This window comes from Pleurodeles waltl, chromosome 7 (genome assembly GCF_031143425.1).
Source record: "Pleurodeles waltl isolate 20211129_DDA chromosome 7, aPleWal1.hap1.20221129, whole genome shotgun sequence".
Lineage (NCBI taxonomy): Eukaryota > Metazoa > Chordata > Amphibia > Caudata > Salamandridae > Pleurodeles > Pleurodeles waltl.
In genome coordinates, this window is record NC_090446.1 from 391,514,528 (window position 1) to 391,536,089 (window position 21,562).

Genomic DNA, 21,562 nt, shown 5'->3' on the forward strand with positions numbered 1-21,562 from the left:
CACAGGGCCCACTCTTTGGGTCTCACTCCTGGTGGCAGCATCCAAGCCCAAAAAAAGGGGATATCAGGCTGTGTGTTGATACGTGGCTCCCGAACTAAGCCATCCGCAGAGAGCAACACAAACCCTACACAGTTGACGATATAGTGGTAGATCTAAATGGTGGCAGGTGGTTTTCAAAATTAGACCTCAATATGGGCTACTACCTACTTGAACTTGATCCATCTAGCCACAATATAACCACCTTCTTGACACACATAGGGCTCCAAAGATACAAGCGATGGAATTTTGAAATATCATCAGCAGCAGAGGTGTTTCAGAACACCATCGGTGAGATCCTCTCTGGCTTGGTCCAAGTGCCAAACATAAACAGCGACACACTGAGATTCTACAACACGCTCGAAGAACACCGTGTGTGGCTGAGGGCAACCCTTTAACGGTTAGCAGACTGTGGGGTAATGCTTCACAAAGAAAAGTGCTCATTTTATACAAACTCCATCAAGTTCTTTGGGTACATTTTCTGAATTGGAGGACTATAGGTAGGCCTGAAGAAAGTGGAAGCCATCCGGAATGCAGCTATTCCGCAGAATGCATCAGAGTTGAGGAGTTTCCTCGGGATGGGCAATTACTGTGGACATTTTATTCTGAGCCTAGCCACCATTTTGGAGCAGTTGCGAGCCCGGATGAAAAATGATACTCCGTGGGACTGGGACTGGGACTTTGACACTGACCTGTCGTTTTGAACAGCAAATGAGGCACAGTTGTCAGATGCCACCATGGCATATTTTAATCAAAGGCACAGGACACAGCTGGTGGTAGACTCAAGACTTATTGAGCTTGGTGCTGTGATCCTACAGAAAAAACAAGGGGTCCACATAGCATATGCAAGTAGATCATTGACGGACACGGATACAAGGTACATGCAGTTGAGCGCGAGGCACTGGCGATCCAGTGGATCTGCTGCCATTTTCATTTGTACCTCTGCAGACAGCACTTCTGAGTCGTACCAGACCAAATCTGCTTGTCCCACTATTGTCTGGCACAGCTCTGAATGGCCCCCCTAACATCAAACAGTAAGCTGTGAAGCATCAGCTGTACACATTTAATGTTGTGTATCACCCGAATGTGAATATCCCAGCGGACTACCTGTTGAGACACCCACAGGCACAGACTGGCTCTGTGGAAACAGAGGAAGACGAAGGAGCAGAGATGTTTGTGAAGATGGTGGTACATGAAGCCTGCTCCAGGCACTATCGAGCTAGAAGCTCTGGGAGGCCACAGAGCAGGGCATAATCCCCTATCAAGAACAAAAAAGGCACCCTGTAAGAGACAATGATGCAACTTCCTAGATGGTGCAAAGACACTGACTACTGTAGAACGGGCAACAATGAGCCAAATCTGGAGGTTCGAAGATGAACCAAGCACCAGTGGGGAGGGTCTGCTTTTCTGAGGAAGACAGAATGTAATACCCAAAAACCTGTGGGCATGAGTTGTCGATCTGGCCTACAAAGGCATAGTAAAGAAAAAAGCAAGGCTAGGGGATAAAATATGGATCACTAACATGGATACTTGGGTGAATGACAAAGTCAGACTTTGTCACTCCTGCATGATAATGGGTGGAAAATTCCTGTCAGCTCTGATAATTACAGTAGAGGGATACATGACAGCAAAAGGATATCTCACAGGCCAGTTTATTATCACATTGCTACAGTATTTTCATAATAAGGAAACAATTAGTTCTGGCTTGCAACAGGTTTCTCACTTCAGCAAAATCATGTGGTATACTGCAACTCATTGCAGAGGTTCCCTCATAAATATGTTCATCATGCATTATGGTTCAGTCTCAGACAGGCAATAAATTGAGATTTCATATTTGTATGAATAATGTAGTTAACCACGCAAGTACAAAAAGGCTTAATGTCCCACGCACAAGCGAACTGCTCACTTAACAAGGACAAAGCATACTTCAGCCACTTACTTATCGATATGTCGACTTTGGCTCTCAGAAGAAGTTTGATACATTCTGTTTTGTTGTAAAGACAGCAGTAGTGGAGTGGCGTGTTTCCAGTTACTGTGGGTTTCACCAGGTTTCCACTATGTTGCAGAAAAAATACGATATTAGCATAGTCTTCTATACATTAACAAATCAATTTTGAATACAGACTAGTATGAAAATGTTTTATTTGTATCAAGAGTGAAAAAATTAAGTCACTGAAACATTAATTTAGATTTAGCCGAATGATAATTGGGCCAATCTTGTAGTACTGCTTCACAGGGGAACATTAAGGGCCAGATATATGGCTATTTCATTTTGCGAGTCTCTAACTGTGACTTTTTGGGAGTCATAATTAGAGGCTGACAAAATGAAATGTAAAAATGTGTCTCAGACACATTTTGTGATTCCCAATGGGGTCGCAAAGACCTAGCTCATGAAGTTGGTGGTAGCTGCAAATGTGTGGGACCGCATTCCCAGTCGCAAAACATTCCTACAAACCAGTGCGATTCAGTATTAGGAAGGGACGCCCTAAACACACCCCTTCCTAATACCGACTCGCAAATTTATTTTGAGAGATTAACACACAATAACCCAACCTGTTGCTCATACCTATGATCCAAATTATATACTTTGTACGATACCCATTTAGTACACTACTAACGTAAATACTTGTTCCTCAATGCGCAAGCTGTTAAGCTGACCTGGTCAGTGAACTGCTCTGCCTCCCATAGCTCCACTTATTAAGTACAGCTCTCATTCCTCTAAACTCCTGACCCCTGTCAGGAGTTTGAGGCCCTCCTCCACCCCCAGGCTTCTGCCTTCGCCTCATCCCTGGTGTCTGGTGGGAGAGCTCTGCTTTCCTACTAGGTTGCCCTCTGCCTTTCTCCCCCTTTTCTCTGCTTCGCTCTCTGTGTGCTTTGTCTTCCTTGTATGCCCCCTTCTGCCTCTTTTTGCCCTTCGCTCTCCACTGTGCTCCTTTTGACTTTTGCTTAACTTCTTCGCTTTTCCCTCCACTCTCTCTCTCTCACTCTCACTTTCCCTCCTCTCTCTCTCCCCGCCGATGCTGCCCCGCCCCAATTTTTCACACCATTTTCGCTCCCGCCTCCCAGCTGTCCTCTCCTCCCCCTTCCTACTTAATGACAAACCCATCCATGCCTGAACCGCGCCCAGTGCCTGAACTCCTGCCTCTCGCCCCCCCACTGCTGATACACCCGTCTTCGCTACGACACCATCACCCTCCACGCTCTCAACACCAGCCGCTCACCCACCTGACATCAAACCACCCCCAGCTCACTCGCGGACCCTTCTCCTGCGAGAACTGCACCTTCACCAGCTTCCACGCCAACAACCCATCCACCAAGGCAGGATGCAACCATCTCAGATGCATCCTACTCAACACCCCCTCTGTCTACAAACATGTTGTCAAACTTTGGAATCTACTCGACTCAGCTTCCTCAGATGTCACCTTCCTCACTGAGACCTGGATGAACCCTTCCTCAGTGTCTGACATCACCATAGCCATCCCAGATGGCTACAAGATCACCCGCAGGGATCGCTCCAATAAACCAGGAGGAGACAACGCCATCACACCCTCAGGATCATGACCAGCACCGAAGACACCCTCAGCACCACCGAACCCTGCACTTCCAGATCCACACCGACCCAAACACCACCCTCAGAGGGACCCTTGTTTACAGACCCGCCCAGCCCCCGACAGGAGTTCAGCGACTCCATCACCGACGTCATCAGCACACACGCTCTCGCACCCTCAGACTACATACTCCTTAGGGACTTGAACTCCCATCTCGAGAACACCAACGATAACAACTCTACCACCCTGCTTGACAACCTCTCCAAACCTTGGTCTCAAACAGCTCGTCACAACACCCACCCACTCCACAGGACACACGCTCTACCCCATTTTCTCCACCAGCAAACATGTCTCCTTCATCCACACCACCGAACTCCACTGGACCGACCATCGCCGCTTCCACTTCCACTTCTCCTTCGAGAAACCCACAACACATCATCACCCGCAATGGATTCCCCACTGCAGATGGAACAAGGTCACCGAAGACCAATTGATCACTACCCTCTGCCGGAACCCACCCATCAAGACCACCGACATTGACATAGCAGCCGGCAACCTCAGGCAATGGATCGACGACTGTGTCAACACTCTCGCCTGATCAAAAAACAAACGCACCAACAGAAGGGCCTACTGGTTCACCGCTGAACTCCAAGAATCTAAGCAAACATGCCGAAGACCTGAAAAACAACCACACAGCCTTCCGCAGACACCACCAACTCATCCGAACCGCCAAGAGAACCGCCTTTAAAGAACGCACCGACAACAACGCACACAGTCACAAGGAGCTCTTCAACATCATGAAGGAGCTCTCCAAGCCTGGCCCCAACTTCAATGGCATCCCGCCATCCCAAGACCTCTGCGACTCCCTAACCACCTCCTTCTACCGCAAGATCGCAGACATCCAATGCAGCTTCAGTACTCAGACCCCCCGTCAACCACAGACACCACAGACTCACCACCCACCAGCCTCCTGCTCTCCTGGACCCACGTCAATGACAATGACACAATCAAAATCATGAACTCCATCCACTCCGGCTCACCATCCGACCCCTGCCCTCACCACATCTTCAACAAAGCCAGCTCCGTCCTCGCACCCCAACTCTGGAAGATCATCAACAGTTCCTTCAAGTCCGCCACCTTCCCGGAGAGCTGGAAAAATGCTGAGATCAACGCCCTCCTCAAAAACCCCAAGGCAGACCCAAAGGACCTTAAGAACGTTCGCCCCATCTCCATGCTCCCCTTCCAGGCAAAAGTCATAGAGAAAATTCTCAACAAACAACTGACCCCTTTCCTCGAGGAGAACAACACTCTAGGCCCATCCCAATCTGGATTCCGCAGCAACCACAGCACTGAAACTGCCCTCATCGCCGCCACCGACGACATCAGAACCATACTGGACAGTGGTGAAACAACGGCCCTCATCCTCCTGGACCTCTCAGCCGCGTTCGACACCATCTGCCACCACACCCTACTCACACACCTCAGTGATGCAGGAATCCGCGAAAGAGCCCTGGACTGGATCACCTCCTTTCTCACCGGCAGAACTCAGAGTCCGCCTTCCTCCATTCCACTCTGAAGCCACCAGAATCATCTGGGGCGTACCCCAGGGTTCGCCCCTCAGTCTAACCCTCTTCAACGTCTACATGGCTCCGCTCGCTAACATCATCTGATCTCACACTCCATCATCATCTCATATGCCGATGACACCCAGCTGATCCTCTCCCTCACCAAGGACACCGCCAAGACCAACCTTCACACAGGAATGAAGGCCATTGCCGAATGGATGAAGAACAGCTGCCTGAAACTGAATTCCGAAAAGACTGAGGTCCTCATCTTCAACTCCACCCCTTCCGGATGGGACGATTCCTGGTGGCCCGCCACACTGGGAACTGCAACAACACCCACCAACCACGAACGCAACCTGGGATTCATCCTGGACTCTTCACTATCTATGACTCAGCAAGTCAACGCCATCTCCTCCTCCTGCTTCAACACCCTCTGCATGCTTCGGAAGATCTACAAATGAATCCCCACTGAAACCAGATGAACAGTCACCCAAGCTCTTGTTAGCAGCAACCTGGACTATGACAATGCCCTCTACACACGAACCATGGCCAAACTCCAGAAAAGACTTCAACGCATCCAAAATGCCTCTGCACGCCTCATCCTGGACATCCACCGCCACATCACAGCCCACCTGAGAGACCTACATTGGCTCCCGGTCAACAAGAAAATCACCTTCAAACTCCTCACCCACGCTCACAAGGCACTGCACAACACCGGACCAGAATACCTCAGACGGCTCTCCTTCTACACCCTGACCCGACAGCTTTGCTCCGCTGACCTTGCCCTCGTCACTGTCCCACGCATCCGGAGAACAACCACCCGTGTCAGATCGTTCTCACACCTCGCCGCCAAGACGTGGAACACTCTTCCCATCCACCTGTGTCAGACCACGGACCTCCTTACCTTCAGGAGACATCTCAAGACATGGCTGTTCGAGCAGTAGCAGCCCCTCCCCCCCAGGGCCTTGAGACCCTCACAGGTGAGTAGTGCGCTTTACAAATTCCCTGATTGAATGATTGATTAAGCAATATTCCATCTCTTTATTTCATATTTGCGGTTTGGGCGGAGGGTGGGGTGTCTCACAGCACTTTGGTACATTTTGGTCAAAATGTTCAACTGTTAGCATAATCCTATAGGTAAGGTTTAGGGGTTTATACTCAAAATCGTACAAGCATCTGCAAAGCCAAAGTTTTGTCTTACATTTTCATTCCAAATTAAGCAAGTAAATAAACCTGCTACAGTGAAAAATAATAAATGATTGATCTCACTATACAATGCATGTATGCGATAAAGAATTTGATGTGTAATTATTTGGATTAGTTTTGAGAGGTAAAATATTCCCTTCTGGAATGGTACTGAAGCATTCCACAGGAGGCAGAATGTTGAGGAGCCAGTAGCATGAAGCGATATTTGAAACTAATGGTATGAGACAGCAAAACTGTCAAATCAGACCTAATACAAATTAATGATAGGACCTAGCTCCAATGTACTGGTCTTACAATAATAAATGAAAGTTTAAATAGGCCATGCAGGGTAGGATTATTTGCTCACACCAAAAACCTTATATTACATAAGAAGTTCATATTTCCATGAGTTTATTTGTTGGTAGACAAATCGAATTTAAAACATCATTTACGATCAATTTCCATGTCATTCAAATTACATGGGTTTCCCTGAATGTGTAGCAGGCTCAAATGTTTGGTAGAATGTAACGCTCTTAATGGTTAGCACAAAACCATGCCTAGCCTACCGCACTCTCCTGACTTTTAGCGTGGTTTGCGCTACAGAAATACCATAAACAATGTAACGATTTTGTTTTAATTCACGAGGTAACTAGGTGTAGGCTTGCCAATATGCAACACATCATTGATTCACTAAATTGCCAAGAGTAGAGATGGCATCACGCACCCTTTGATTCACAACAACACCTGAAGTTTTAAAACTTGCCACTGCCGCACCCCTTACCAGCCGCCAACTTGCTGTTGGGGGTCTAGGGAGTAGTACGGAATGTAGAACAGATAAATGTAGCTGCTGTCTTAGAACACCGTTTACTGGCACTGCCGCCTTTATTTCAGACCAGGGGTAGGTACCAAAGTGCAGACCATCAGCAGCGGAAGCGAACAGCGACTGCCCATAATTAACTCTGCTTTACTCATTTTAATGGTGGGGCAGCAATAAACCACATAAAGGGCGCTAATACGGACATGCTAACTTTGTATGAACCAACTGTAGTCCAATATTACACGGATGTGGAAGCGTTATTCATGCTCATTACCTGTCCTATGATTTCTATAGGGAAGAGTGTCAAAAACACATGTTGCCTTTTTCACTTCCTGAGATATTCACCTAGGGGTTGGGCATGACCCATCACACAAAGGAAGCCGGTAGGAGTTTATGGCTGAGAGATGGAGCCGTGTGTTCAGCTAGGTGCTGAGTGTGACTTCAGAATATACCTTGAACCAATAAATGTAATGCCATCTCACCATGGATGTCAATTCACTGAAATGCCAGGTGTAGGGGAAGTGACATCACACGCTCTTTGACCTCTACATTCACTCACACACACATTCTTACACATTCACACAAATTAACACTTACAGACACTCTCTCCCTCTCACATAAACTCACTCTCAGCTGCAAGCACGCGGAAAGCATTTTTACTTACTTCAGCTGCCATGGAAGGACATATTCCAGCTAATTGTAGGTCATTTTTACTACACAAATAGTTAAGATACATTGTTAGTCACTATTAGTGTGATAAAAAATGACAGAAAAAAAAGAGTGGAGCCCCATCTGACATCCATAAGAACCAGCTGCCACGGTGTTCCTATCAATCAATCATAGAATATTTAAAGCGCAGCTTATCACCCTGGGGGGTATCAGAGCGCTAAGGGTAGTCGCTGTGAGCCTGAGCTACTCTTGAACGAGCCAAGTCTTGAGTTTTTTCCTGAAGTCGAGAAGGATGTGTGAGGTGCAGAGGTAGAAGGAGAGGTTGCTCCAGTTCTTGGCTGCCAGGTAGGAGAAGCAGCACCCTCCACAGCGGCTGCAGCGGATTCTCAGGATATGGGCAAGAGTGAGGGTTGTCGAGCAGAGCTCCCTGTTTGGCTGGTGGAAGCAGAGTCTGTGATTAATTAGCTTGGGTCCGATTTTGTGGAGGGCTTCCCAGGCGATGGTGAGAAGTTGGAATTTACACCTCTAGTGCACCGACAGCAATTGTAGACCTCTGAAATAGTCTTTGGCAAGGAAGAGTATTTTTCAGTTTCAGTTCAATAAATTCTTTATTCAGCATAAAAAGCCATAAAAGCATACTACATAAATACATAATCTAATAATACATAAAACATAAAACTAATCTAATGTATATTTTACAACCTCATAGTTGTTCTTAGTTCATATTGATTCAGAATTGTAATGCCCTCTTGATAAAATTCAGTATTATCTAACATATCCCTATTCACAGAAGACTTAATAAAGCCAACCAGACCCAATAAAAATACAAAAAAAGGTCGATATAGGGTTTGAATGTGGAGGGCAGATCTAGATAAAGTGACTTGTGCTTTAATTTAATACCAAGTACAAATAATGTGGGGATAAATCGTTTTTCCATGTTCCTCGGATGGAGACAGTTATAACATTTATAACAATTTGATATAAACGCAGTTAGATGAGAACAATAACTTAAAATCTGGAAACTAGATTCACATTTACCTCATTACTTAAAATACAATATATTCACAATATGAGGTAAAAGTATCATCATCTCTTAATTTTACAAAATCAAACAAGGCAGCATTATACGATATAACAACCATTCTCGCGGATCCCCAAGGCGCCATTATATATATATATATATATATATGCACACATTATTCCGGCACAATTTCCCCACGTTAATGAAGAATGACAGCACTCCACGAGCACAGCAAGTTGATAATTTAATCGTCTACAGGGACGCGTTTCGGCGTTACCGCCTTCTTCAACCTGTCGACCGCCATATTGGCTCCATTTTTAAATACTCTCATGGAAACGTCTCTAACCAATCAACATGCATTTTCAAAGAACCACGTTTGTTACCATTATATAGTGTATAACTCACATACTCAAAAATGATTAATTAATTAAATAATTAATTAAATACCTGATCTTATCTTATGGTAATACATGGAATTTAGGTTTTAAACACTCTTAACTTCTAACTATTGACATCTTGTGACCGACGATGTAAATAAGCAATGTAATACATGTCTGTTGTTCACTGCACACTATTATAATACGACTTATCTAACATCAAATATCAAAATTCACCATTGATTTATGCAATCAATTGCTACATTTCATAATTTAATTAATTACCATATTGTAAATTTTTTACGTTTGAACAAATCATTATCTCAAACTTAAAATTAATCTAACAGTGTGTTATATGGTATATTAACCTTACTATTAATAGTGTACCTTAATCAATCAATATAGATGAATATACATTTCTTCACTGCTGTTTAACCCTTTAGGTTCTTTGGTATCAAATGACAATATATATTTAGATTCCAATTTTCTCAACATCTTTTCTCTGTCTCCTCCTCGTATGTCTTTCTTAATTCCATCTATGACACTATACATAATATCCTCTGTTTTCCCTCCATGTACTTCATGTATGTGCCTGGCTACTGGGTACGAATCATCTTTGTTCGAAATTGCCCTTAAATGCTGCAAAATCCTTCTATGTACTTGTAATTTCGTGCTGGCCACATATAATTTAGGACAACTGCACTTCAAAATATAAATTACAAAATCACTTTTGCAATTATATTTACCTTTGATACAATGGACGACTTTGCCATCTATTTCAACAAATTTTATGTTTTCACCATTCCTACAAGCTTTGCATTTAAAACATCTGTAAAACCCATCTTGTGTTTGAATCCAGTTCCTGTTTAACACTTCCTGTCTTACATCTCTTTATACCAGGATATCCTTCATCGAGGTTCCTTTCCTGTATGTGATTAAAGGTTTAGTACGTATTTGTTCTCCTATCACTGGGTCGCTTTTTAGTATGTGCCAGTGTTTTTTTAACAATTTTCTCACATCAAAATGGGCAGTATTGTAAGTCGTTATGAACCTCGCTGTGCCTCGTACTCTAGTTGATTTTCCCTTGTTCCTATTTACATCTTTTCCTGGTTTAGAAAACAGGAGCGCATCTCTAGTGCGTGATTCCACTTTACTAGTAGCTCTGTCTAATATGACTTTCGAGTATCCTCTGGTATACAACCTATCTCTCATTTCTTCCTGGACAATCTTACATTTTTTTTCAGTACTGCAGATTCTTTTAGCTCTTAATAACTCACCAAACTGAATATTATTGATCAATGGTTGGGGATGATAACTTGTGGCATGCAAAATACTGTTACCTGCCGTTGGTTTTCTGAATACAGTTGTCTCTATTTTATCATTGATGATCATTACTCTCACATCTAAAAATTCAATATCTTGATGATCAATCTTGCCTGTGAATCTTAAATTACAATCATTCGTATTAATCTCTTCAATGAACTTTAAAGCTATGTCTGAGCCTCCCTTCCAAATTATGAAAATGTCATCTATGTATCTGACCCACATAATTATGTTGTCATTCCATTTGTCTAGTGGGGGATTGTTCAATATTAGTTCTTCCCACCACCCCATATACAAGTTGGCGTAACTCGGTGCGAAGCAAGTTCCCATCGCGGTGCCCCGTTGCTGCTCAAAAATCTCATGATTGAAAAAAAACATATTATGTTCTAGGCACTATTCTATCATTTCAATTAACATTTTGCTAGGTTGGTAAAACATGATTGGTCTGGCACGTAAAAAATGCTCTACAGCCTTCACTCCTAATTTGTGTGGTATACTCGTATACAAAGACGTGACATCAAAGGTTATCAAAAAAAAATCACTTTCCCATGTGACATCAAAAATCCTTCTCAGAAAATCAGTACTGTCCTTTAAATAAGATGTTATATTCATTACAAGAGGCTGTAAGAAGGAATCAATATATTGGGATACAAACTCAAATAGACTTCCTTTAATAGATACTATAGGCCTGCCTGGTGGCTTTAAGGCATCCTTATGAATCTTGGGTATCAAGTAAAATACCGGAAGTTTAGGATGATCAACCCTTAAAAATCTGCGCTCATGTTCATTAATTAATGCTCTCTCTTTCCATTGCTCAAGTTTCTGATCAAATTTAACCTTTATACCCTCCACATATTTCAGGTCAATCCTCCTGTAACAAGAGGTGTCATTTACCTGATTGTATGCTTCTTCCATATAGTTCTTCATAGACCATCTTACGATGTTTCCTCCTTTATCAGAACCTCTGATCACTATTTGAAAATGATTTGATAATTTCTTCAAGGTCTCAAAATAACTGCTTCGCTTCTTGGAAAGTTGACTTGTAACTTTATGTCTCAAAGCTTTAAGTTCTTTAATCATAATGTCCTAGAACTGATCAATCAAATCTCCATTGGGAGCTGGGACCGTTCGAGATTTCTGTTTAAGACCTGAAGTTCCTTCTTCATCTAACCTTATGCCTTCCGCTTCAAGTTTTGCAACTAATAGGTCTTCATTCGACAATTCCAATGTCTCATCTTCTAATGCCCATAATTCCCTCATTAAATACATGTCTTCAATTAATAAATTGTCCTTTGCTTTGATAAAGTCTTCTACAATGTCTTGTCCCAATACCTCACTGGGTTTGTTTGCCTTTCTCTTACTAATTGAATGTATTTTTGACAATTTTAATTTGCGTATGAACAAAAAAAAGTCTATTTGACTTTGCTCATAGTCAAACCCTTCTGGTTGGCAGAAAGAGAGGCCTAAAGATAAGTTCTTGATGTCCTCATTTTCTAAAATTACTTCTGATAAGTTGATTGATGTCTTATTATCCATCAATATCGTTTGTTGCTGCGTGTCAGTTTTTCGCCCTTTTCTGTATTTGTTTCTCTTCCCACCTCGTCTTTTCTGCCTCTGCCTTTTCCTGTTGTTCTGCCTGTTCCCCGCCAAGGTCTGTGATTGGTCCTTCGATCTTTCCTCAAAAAATCAAATTCATCCTGTAATGAGGTATGGGCCCTACTTCTCGCTATGTCTTCAAAATCTGTATCTGAACTCTCACTGACATCTGTAGATTTTCTACTTTCAACATCAACCACCGTCGGCATTTTCTCTACTCCTTTTTGTCTCCTCCAATAATCAAACTTTTTCACAAAAGTATATATCTGCCCGGTTTCATAATCAATAGTGTCTCTATGGAATTTGTGTGCCTTCTTCTGTATTATTTCCTCCTCAATTTTGGTCAATCTCTCTTCCATAGAGGAATTCAATGATTCAACTAACTTTTTGTCAGTGAATGTTTCAATTGTTTTTGTCAAGTCATCAATTGTCTCAATTACTTTGTCTCTCTCAAGTTAGGCATATTTGATTAATATCTTCATCATGCCCGCTGAACTTGCTGCATTATGCGCTGCCCATTCTTTTAATAAGTCAGGATGAGGGTCATCATATGTCGGCATAATAAAAATGCGCAATCCCCTTGGAATTATCTCTGCTTCTAGATATCTATTTAATGATTCACACTCCCACCATTTGTTTAACTCTCTTTTTTAAAATCTTTCCAATTCTTTGAAAACTGCATAAATATCTGGTTTCCCGTTTGTTTTTTCACCAATTATTTGCGTTCTTTCGCCTGTGTTAGATTTCGAAAATATAAGCTCTGCTCGCATTTTTCTGTTCTCGTAAGCGTCTTGAGTTTTATGAGCCATTTTGTTTGAATAGGCGTTAGTCCTTAAAAAGTCTAAACGTGAAATTATACTTGCTGTGTTCGAGCGTCGAAAAGATTGAATGTAAAATACCAATATCGGATCGACGTTTGACTCCGCTGCGTTCCCAAAATAAAATAACTGTTCCCAAAATAAAATAACTGGCTGCGTGCGCTTACCTACTCTGGCGTCCTCCGACCCCTTCGCGACTTGGCTCCTCTCGTATGCACAACCTTCCAGCCCGATACTGTTGCAACGTTCCAGCGGGGGCGAAAAGGTGAATAAACACACACTCAAGTTCGGCGTTTCCTTTTCAGAACCAGAACGTCAAAGGTGCTACTCATGATACGCGTGCCACCGCGTATTAGTCCGGCACAATTTCCCCACGTTAATGAAGAATGACAGCACTCCACTATATATATATTTTTTTAGGGAATGTGACCCTACCTAACCCTAAGTGCATTTTATTTAACTTTTACACATTCCTTGTCATGTAGCCAATTGTTAAAATAATTTAATCCTTGTAAAATTCCTTTAATTAATTATACCTCGCATACTTGCTCTCACATCTCTTTCAAAGCTCCAAAACTCCTCAGTAAGAAACCTCGTGTTTCAATTAAAAATCAGTCTAAGGCACATTCAAAAATCTCATTCAAAAATCTCATATCTACCAATAAGTTGAGAGCTTGATCCCGGTTAATAACGAGATATTCCTTAGAAATTGGTTTTAAAACATTTTCCGTTCATCTAAGAACCAGAAACAATCCAATAAAATATGTTGGGCACTGCATTTTTGTTTGAGGCCACATGTACATACATAAACACCATCCCTCAGTATGGCTCTTGTCTTCAGATCCATATAAGATGGGTTTAACCCAACCCTGAACTTTAACACCACATCCCTTAACTTGGGACTAGACAGAGCCTCTATGTATGGGAAGTTTTCCTCATTTCTCCACCCACACACCATGAACTGGGTGGATGTTCCCACCTCAAACTAACCTAAATCTTCTTCTCTACTGCTTTTATTTACCACAGCGCGCAACTCCTGCTTTGGGATTTGTTCTATGCACCACTAATTAGCTGCTAAATCTAGAGTTGAGCAGATCTTCTTTAGCCGAACTCTCACTTGGGAGACCCAGTTCAAATTGCTTGTCCTTAATTGCCTTTTACATAAGAGTGTAGTTTTGAAAATTACCTCTTCAGTCAAGCTCCACCAAAATTTCAATGTGGCTTGCATTCCCTGGTAACTCCATGTCGTCATTTGGCATACCGTCCTTATTGCCTGAATCATACTTGAGAGGGAAAGCGTGAGTAAACGTTTCACACATTTACTTTCTTCTGCATCTCAATTCAACTTCCCAGCAAAAGTTAAAACTTCCACCCCGTATTGAAATTGCGTGCGCAACATGGCATTAATGGCGGAAAGTACCGGACGAAGAGATGGTCCTCCATACTTCCAACTAAACTGCTTTAATCCCCAAACCGATGTTAAAGCTGTGAAATTTAGTGACTCAATGTGCTCTTTCTATCTTAATTTCGAGCTAAACCACATACCTAAATATTTATATTTATCAAACATTTCTACTTTGTCGCCTCCCAGAAACCAGGAAAAAGCCCTCTTCCTTTTTCCCAACAACATTATATTTGTTTTATCCAAATTTACTGCAAGCTTTTTGCTTTGACAATAATTATAAAAAGCATCTTTTTTTTTTTTTTTTTATCCCAGCTCTATCATATCAACTATCACCAGGTCATCGGCATGTAATAAACATGAGATATGGATCCCATCCATTTTTGGGCAAAGACCCCTAGCCTCCTTTAATGTCTTTGGCAAGTCAGACAAAAATATAGCAAATAATAGTGGAGCCAAAACACAACCTTCTTCTACCCTTTCGGGACCCACCAGTGTCTAAAATCACTTGGGCCCAATTTTGGGTATGTAGACCCCGGAGGAGGAAAAGTAGTTCAGAATCAATCCCAAGCTACCGCAACATATCCCATAACAATTTCCTATCTGCCAGATCAAAAGCAGCTTGAAAATCAACAAATCAACAAAATAAACACCCTTGTACCTCTATTGACATTTTTGCCAAAGCCCATAGACTAAAGCAGTGTACTATTGTAGAGTGACCTTCTTTAAAACCACCTTGCTCTACTGGAATCAAATTATTTAACTCTACCCAGGACTTCATTTGGCCTAACAGTAGCTTTGTGAAAAACAAATCGTCCACGGCCTATAAGCTGATTAGACGATAGTCTTTTGGTTGTGTCAGATCATCTGTTTTATAAATTGGCCTAATTATTGCACCCTTCCAGCTCTCAGGGAAACTGCCGGACTCACATTTTTTATAAAAGGTAACATAAAAAAAGTCTTGCCCACCAATCAACATTATTTGTTATTATTATTGCTGGAAGGTTGTCTGGGCCAGCTGCTTTAGTTAGCGTAAGTGCCGTGATTACTTCTTTGATCTTTTGAGGGGAAATCTATGTATATCTCCACCTACCGCAACTTTATTCTTCTGGTCTAATCCAGTTTCCTTCCCTCCATATAATTTGCTTAAATGCTTATTCCAATCATCTTCTCCAACCAAACATCGCATATTCCCAGAGGCTTTCACTTTGAGGACCTACTGTCAAATCATTTTATGCAATCGCAAACTGCCTGACTTACTCACATATCCTGGCCCGGTTTTTACAGTCTATCTTCTCTAATTGCTAGTGTGTTGTTGCTTTCTTCTTCAGCATCGCATTCTTCCGCTGCAACCTCCTTATGTTCCAGCACCCCATTAGATGGCACCCACATTAGCCAACTCATCCACATACTCTGCAATGAAGATGCATTCATACATCCACCAGTCTGGGTGATTAGTGGCCTAACCAGAACCAGTGGTGGACAACAAAGATAATAAATGTTTTTTTTTTCAGTGTGCAGCGTAAGGTCTTTCCCACTACATATTAACAAAATAATAGCCCAGAACTATGTAAGACCCTTCCACACCTTTCCTGGGTGCCTGGTTTCTTCATAGTTGCAGGCAGGGGGATAAGCACACATCTTATTTTTTCTATGATAATAGTGTCTGGCCTATGACCACTGGCATTTAAATTCAAAACTGATTCATGTGCAATATACATTAAATAATCTATTAAATAATCTATATATATATATATACATATATATATATATATAATTATAATTAATATATATAATCAAAGTGATTTGTTTGTGTGGTTCAAGCATGTATTTGCCATTCAGAGGAAAACCATAACGTTTGCTCAGAGGTTTAATTGGCTGGAGTTTAAACAAGGGGTGAGTAAGACATGTACAGTGGCTGCTACATACAAATAATTCATATATAAGAGACATATAAAGAGACATTGACAAACTTGTTAAGTTTTGTTTAGCCTAGGTTTAGGTGCAAGAGTTACTGGCTCAACATTGTCGAGGTCAATTAATGCTTTGGAGACAAGCAGTGATTTGTTTGATTGTGGTTGATTACTGCTTCAGGTGAAAGAAGATGAATGTTGTGAAAAAGTGGACATTAAAGTTACATTTGTTGTACTTCATAAGATATTTATGAGAGTGGGTCTACATTAGGATTTATTGACCGACAATTAGGGTCCAATTTTGGTCTGGGGATGCAGGAATTTATTTAACAGTATTCCTTCTTTCACGGAGGCATCATGCAATGTGTGTGTGTTGGAAAATGGCCCTCGCTGAAGGCTCACCCCAAACTTTCTGCCTTTCTCCTCTTCTTTTTCTGACCTCATTTTAGTTAGCTTTAGGACTCTGGACACTTTACCACTGCTAACCAGTGCTAATGTGCCTGTGCTCTCTCCCTAAGCATGGTAACATTGGTTCCTAACCTATTGACATATTTAATTTAATCTTAAGATGCCCATGGCCTGTAAATTAAAAACTACTAGTGGGCCTGCAGCCCTGATTGTGCCACCCACATATGTAGCACCTTAACCATGTCTCAGGCCTGCCATTGCAAGGCCTATGTATGTAGTTTCACTGCCACTTCGACTTGGCATTTAAAACGACTTCCCAAGCCTTTAACTCCACTTTTTCTAAGTCACCCCTAAGGTAGGCCTTAGGTAACCCATAAGGCAGGATGCTATGTAAGTAGAAGGCAGGACCTGTACTTATGTGTGTTACGTAGCCTGGTAGTGAAAAACTCACAAATTCATTTTCCAGTACTGTGAGGCCTGCTCCTCTCATAGAATAGCACTGAAAATGCCCTCATATACTTTTAAGTGTAGATTCGGATTTGGAAGGAGTAGCCCTGTCATGTTTAGTATGGTCAGAATGGTAATAGAAAATCCTGCTTACGGGTGAAGTTGGATTTAATATTGTTTTTTAGAAATGTAACTTTTAGAAATCATCGAATCATCGGACAGGACAGATAAAATACATATTCTGCAGAGTCATTCGATTTGGGAATAGAATAGCAGCAAAGTACAAAGTATTATTCTAATGTACAAATGGCTGTTAGCAAAGTGAATAGAGAAGGAGGCGATGGATCACAAATGCAGATGCCATGATTATTTTCTAACAGACATTCCAGGATTTACAGTCCCAAGAATGTCATGGAACTTTGTAGGGCTCCTGTGGTTTTAGATGATAGTGGGATTTGGGAATGTTAATGTGTGGTGAAGGTCAACAAAAAAAACATTTCTTCTAACATGTTCATAAAGTTGAGTCCATATAGTATACCGCTGTTGAGGAGGCAGATAGTAAATACTAGCAGAGCTTCATCACAATATATAAGCGAATTCCTAAATTCTTTCAGGGTAAAGAAAAAGAATCCCAACCTACTTTGCCAAGTGTCTTCTTAGCTTTTAAAGAAAAGGCCATGACTTCTTCTTTTGGGGATACAATAATAATGACAAGGTACCGACCATCTACATGGAATGTCTACCCTTAAGTCACATCTAGTTCAAATCCTCACTCAAGATAAAGTGGAAATACAGAGTTTGCAAAAACTGGTAAGTAAATCTTTGAGGATAACAATGGATCCAGTTTAAGTTACAAACCATTTAGGATACATTGTGGTCTGGAGATGGAGTTTCCTTACCTTTGCTTTATTTGCATACAGTCAGGTTGACTGATTAATGGAAATTAAAATGAATGATACCAATGAGAATGAAAAGAAAGAAAGCAAACATGAAAAAGAGCATGAAAGAGTGAGATAAAGGGACAATGAGGGTGTGGTCGTGGTTAAAAGAGGCATTAGATGGAATCAAGAGTTTGTAGCCTTCATATCTGGCGCCCTCAACATTTGAAAGCCCAGGACGCAGGCCTCGGACTAATGCTAATGTTACTTCTACATTTCACCTTTTCAACTTGGGACTTGATAGTTAAAAAAATATATATAAAGACAATGGATTTGTGTTTCAAGAAACCTCACCTGTTATGCACAAGAAAATCGACAATGTGCAAAGAAGTACGATCAGAAAGCAATACTGCTAGATGGAGAAGTGTCTCCCCAGGCTCCTGTGGACCAGAAAGAAACACAGTGTTTGCAAAAAATAGACTACTGGCATCAGTACAGCTTTCTCACAACCAATATTGTGCCAGGTTTGCCACACTAAATGAGGGATATCATCTTGCAGTGTTTATTTACTATGATCTCATAACTGGTTCTGGAGCATGGGTGTTTCGCAGTCCAGACAAAATTATGTTTTACCATTTTGGTGTTTCCCCTGGCAGCAGGCCAACATTTTTATTACTTTATTTTTAGAGTTTGACAACACAGGGGAGACATTCAATAGTATGCAAAGCAAATACACATTAAATTTGGTGATAGCTGTCACTATAGCTGTTTCGCATAAAACATCAGGAGTGTCAGTACAGGTAAGGCGAATATATAGCAGTACTGTGTACCATGTAATATAGTACTTAATCATCTTCCAAGTGGTTACCTCTCTTAATGCCCACTGGCTGCTTCCCACACCCTTTATCCTTTGAACTAAGTCGACCTTGTCTACTACCCATCCAAGCCATCCCCCAACCACGTCAGACCACCACACGGCCACCATCATCAGGGAACGTCATTTCTCATATTTTGCTATGGATTGTTCATCAATTGACCGTCATCACTCTCAGATCCCACATCCACCCCAGTGCATGCCAAATATGATCAATGATCAAGACCCATATGTCTTTTGGGTGGCTGCATAGTGGCACCAATTCACAATAGACATCTGTTTGCATATTAAATGGGCCATCCACTAGCCAATTCCACAACTTCGGTAGAGGGCCACTATCCCACCTCGTTGCTATTCTGCGCTGCGCCAATAGAAGTCCCAAGGCAGCCAGATGGCGTATGGTGGATGGCCCATCTCTGTTATAGCCCAGCAAAACAAGCTCAGGTGCAAAATCCAGTCCCTCACTCACCATCACCTCGAGTTCTGCTTTCACCGCCTGCCAAAATCACTGCACACCCCTGCAGTACCACACCACATGCACCAAGTCCACATCAGATTATCCACAACGGGCACACATTTGCATCACTTCGTAAACCATATCAGTGTAGATGAGCAGGAGTATGTTATGTTAATTAAATTTATAAAGCACATGCTTGCTCAAAGGCTTCTTGGCGCTAGCTATGCTGCTATCCAGTAGACCAAGTAACAAGGATAACTGAAGCTCATTCTGCATTAAACAAACAAGTTTTCAAAGCCTTCCTAAACATAAGTAGATTGGGCATGGATCTAATTTGCAGAGGGAGAGAGTTCCAAGCTTTTGCTGCTCCAATTACGAAACTTCTTCCACCACAGGAGGATCTTTTAAACCTGGAGACAACTGCACATTTGGCTGCTGTGGACCATAATATTCTACCTGGGACATACCAGCGGAAACTGATTTTAAGACAATCTAGACCTTGGTTATGTAATGCTTTACAAGCGGTACATAGAGCTTTGAAAATAATTCTCTGTCTTACTCTAAGCCAGTGTAGCTTCTTGACAGATTTAGATACAGTGATATTTTGGAATCTTCAATTATAGTTGTGCTGCAGTGGTTTGAAGAATTTGCAACCTTTTTTTAGAGAGCACTAGTGAGCTAAGTACTGTTTTATGCAGCCCTGAGCGAATGAAAGGATATTTTTTATGGTTCACAATGTATGGAATGAAGAGGACATCGCCACATGCTTTGATAATTGAAAGTGAGTTTGTCGTCAATTACTACCCCTAAATTCCTGGCTTTAGATATTAGTGACAGAAGAACCCTTAAGTCCTGCGGCCACCCACTAGGGGTCCAAAAGAACAAATGAGAGCCAAATAGAAGAAACTAATTTTTTTCCAGAAATCAATCTCCAACAGTTCCTATTCATCCAGGTACTAACCGGCACCATAAAATCATGGAATCTGGGTCCTGTGTTGTTTTTGTCTTTGGCCACTGAGACGACAATTTGAATGTCGTCAGCATAAGATGTAAGGGAGAAAACACATGATCAGATTCCATCTGCTAACGGGGTGACATAAACATTAAATATGGTAGGGCTAAGCAAGGACCCCTGGGGTACCCCGCAAAGGTGTGAGAAACGCAGGGAAACAAAATGACCTAACACCACTGATTGTTCTCCACCCTGGAGAAACAAACTTAAATCCCAGATGCCCCAGTAACACTAATCACAGCCAGCCGATCTATCAGCAGTCCATGGTTAACAGTATCAAAGGCAGCTGATAAATCTGAGAGGATGAAGGCTGCTTTGCTTCCCTGATCAAGGGACCATCGAATCTCCTCCGTAGCTTTGCTTAGTGCTGACTCTGTACAAAGGTCACTGGGGAATCCAAATCGTTATGGATCTAATGAAGTATTATGCAGAATGTGATCTGGCAATTGTTTGTTCATAATATCTTGGCAGGTAGAGGTATCCGCGATACAGGACAATGACTATTTGGGTCCAAAGTGTGGACAGTGGGCTTTTTTATTAATGGAAGCAGCAATGCTTTCTTCCAAGTGGTAGGAAAGATCCCTGTCTTAATCATCATTTGGAAAATGTCACTCAAGTCGGAGGTGATAATATACAGGGCCAGTTTGGTCACCTTAGGAAGACAAGGAAGATAAGGGGAACCAGATTTAGCAGAGTTGATCAGGGTCACCACTTCCTCCAAGGTAAGAGGGGTGAACTCATTCAGGAGGGATTTTCACCGTATGTATATAACACCCTGTTGACAAATTTAAAGTGAATCAACTGGTGTCTGCTATTGATCACACTGCTGCGCAACAGTATGCCCACTTATTATCGTTAAACTTTACTGCAAATTCCCTCCGCCACTCTAGCCTAGCCTTGGTAACTCCAAGCCTACGCACTACCATGCAAACGCATCCAACTGACACAAAAGGTGTATTGAAGTGGTCTTAGTAAGTAAGTATGTATGTCAGTCTGGGTAAGTCAGGTAGTTTCTGTAAGTCATCTCCCAGCAAGGCCCACATTGCGTGTCGGGCCCTGTGGTAATGGAACAATGCCAATGGGGAGAATGCAGTGTCATTTTAGTCTAAGGCATCCCACATGTGTGTTTTTCCATCCCGAAAGAAGTCTCCAATGCTATGGATTCCCAGGTCCGAGAACACGGATACCGACTCCCTCTCATGTACTAGGGGGAACC

The 21,562-nt window shown here is 42.1% G+C and overlaps 1 protein-coding gene across 1 annotated transcript in view; it reads right to left on the reverse strand.

Moving 5' to 3' along the window:
- LOC138304104 (arf-GAP with SH3 domain, ANK repeat and PH domain-containing protein 1-like) overlaps positions 1–21,562 on the reverse strand; it is a 1,221,419-nt gene that overhangs the window by 278,874 nt on the left and 920,983 nt on the right. Inside the window, exons 19-20 of the mRNA XM_069243851.1 lie at positions 18,358–18,443; positions 1,976–2,091 (exon numbers count right to left, since the gene is read on the reverse strand). Of these exons, the coding sequence (XP_069099952.1) occupies positions 1,976–2,091; positions 18,358–18,443 (202 nt within the window). The remainder of the gene's footprint in view (positions 1–1,975; positions 2,092–18,357; positions 18,444–21,562) is intronic.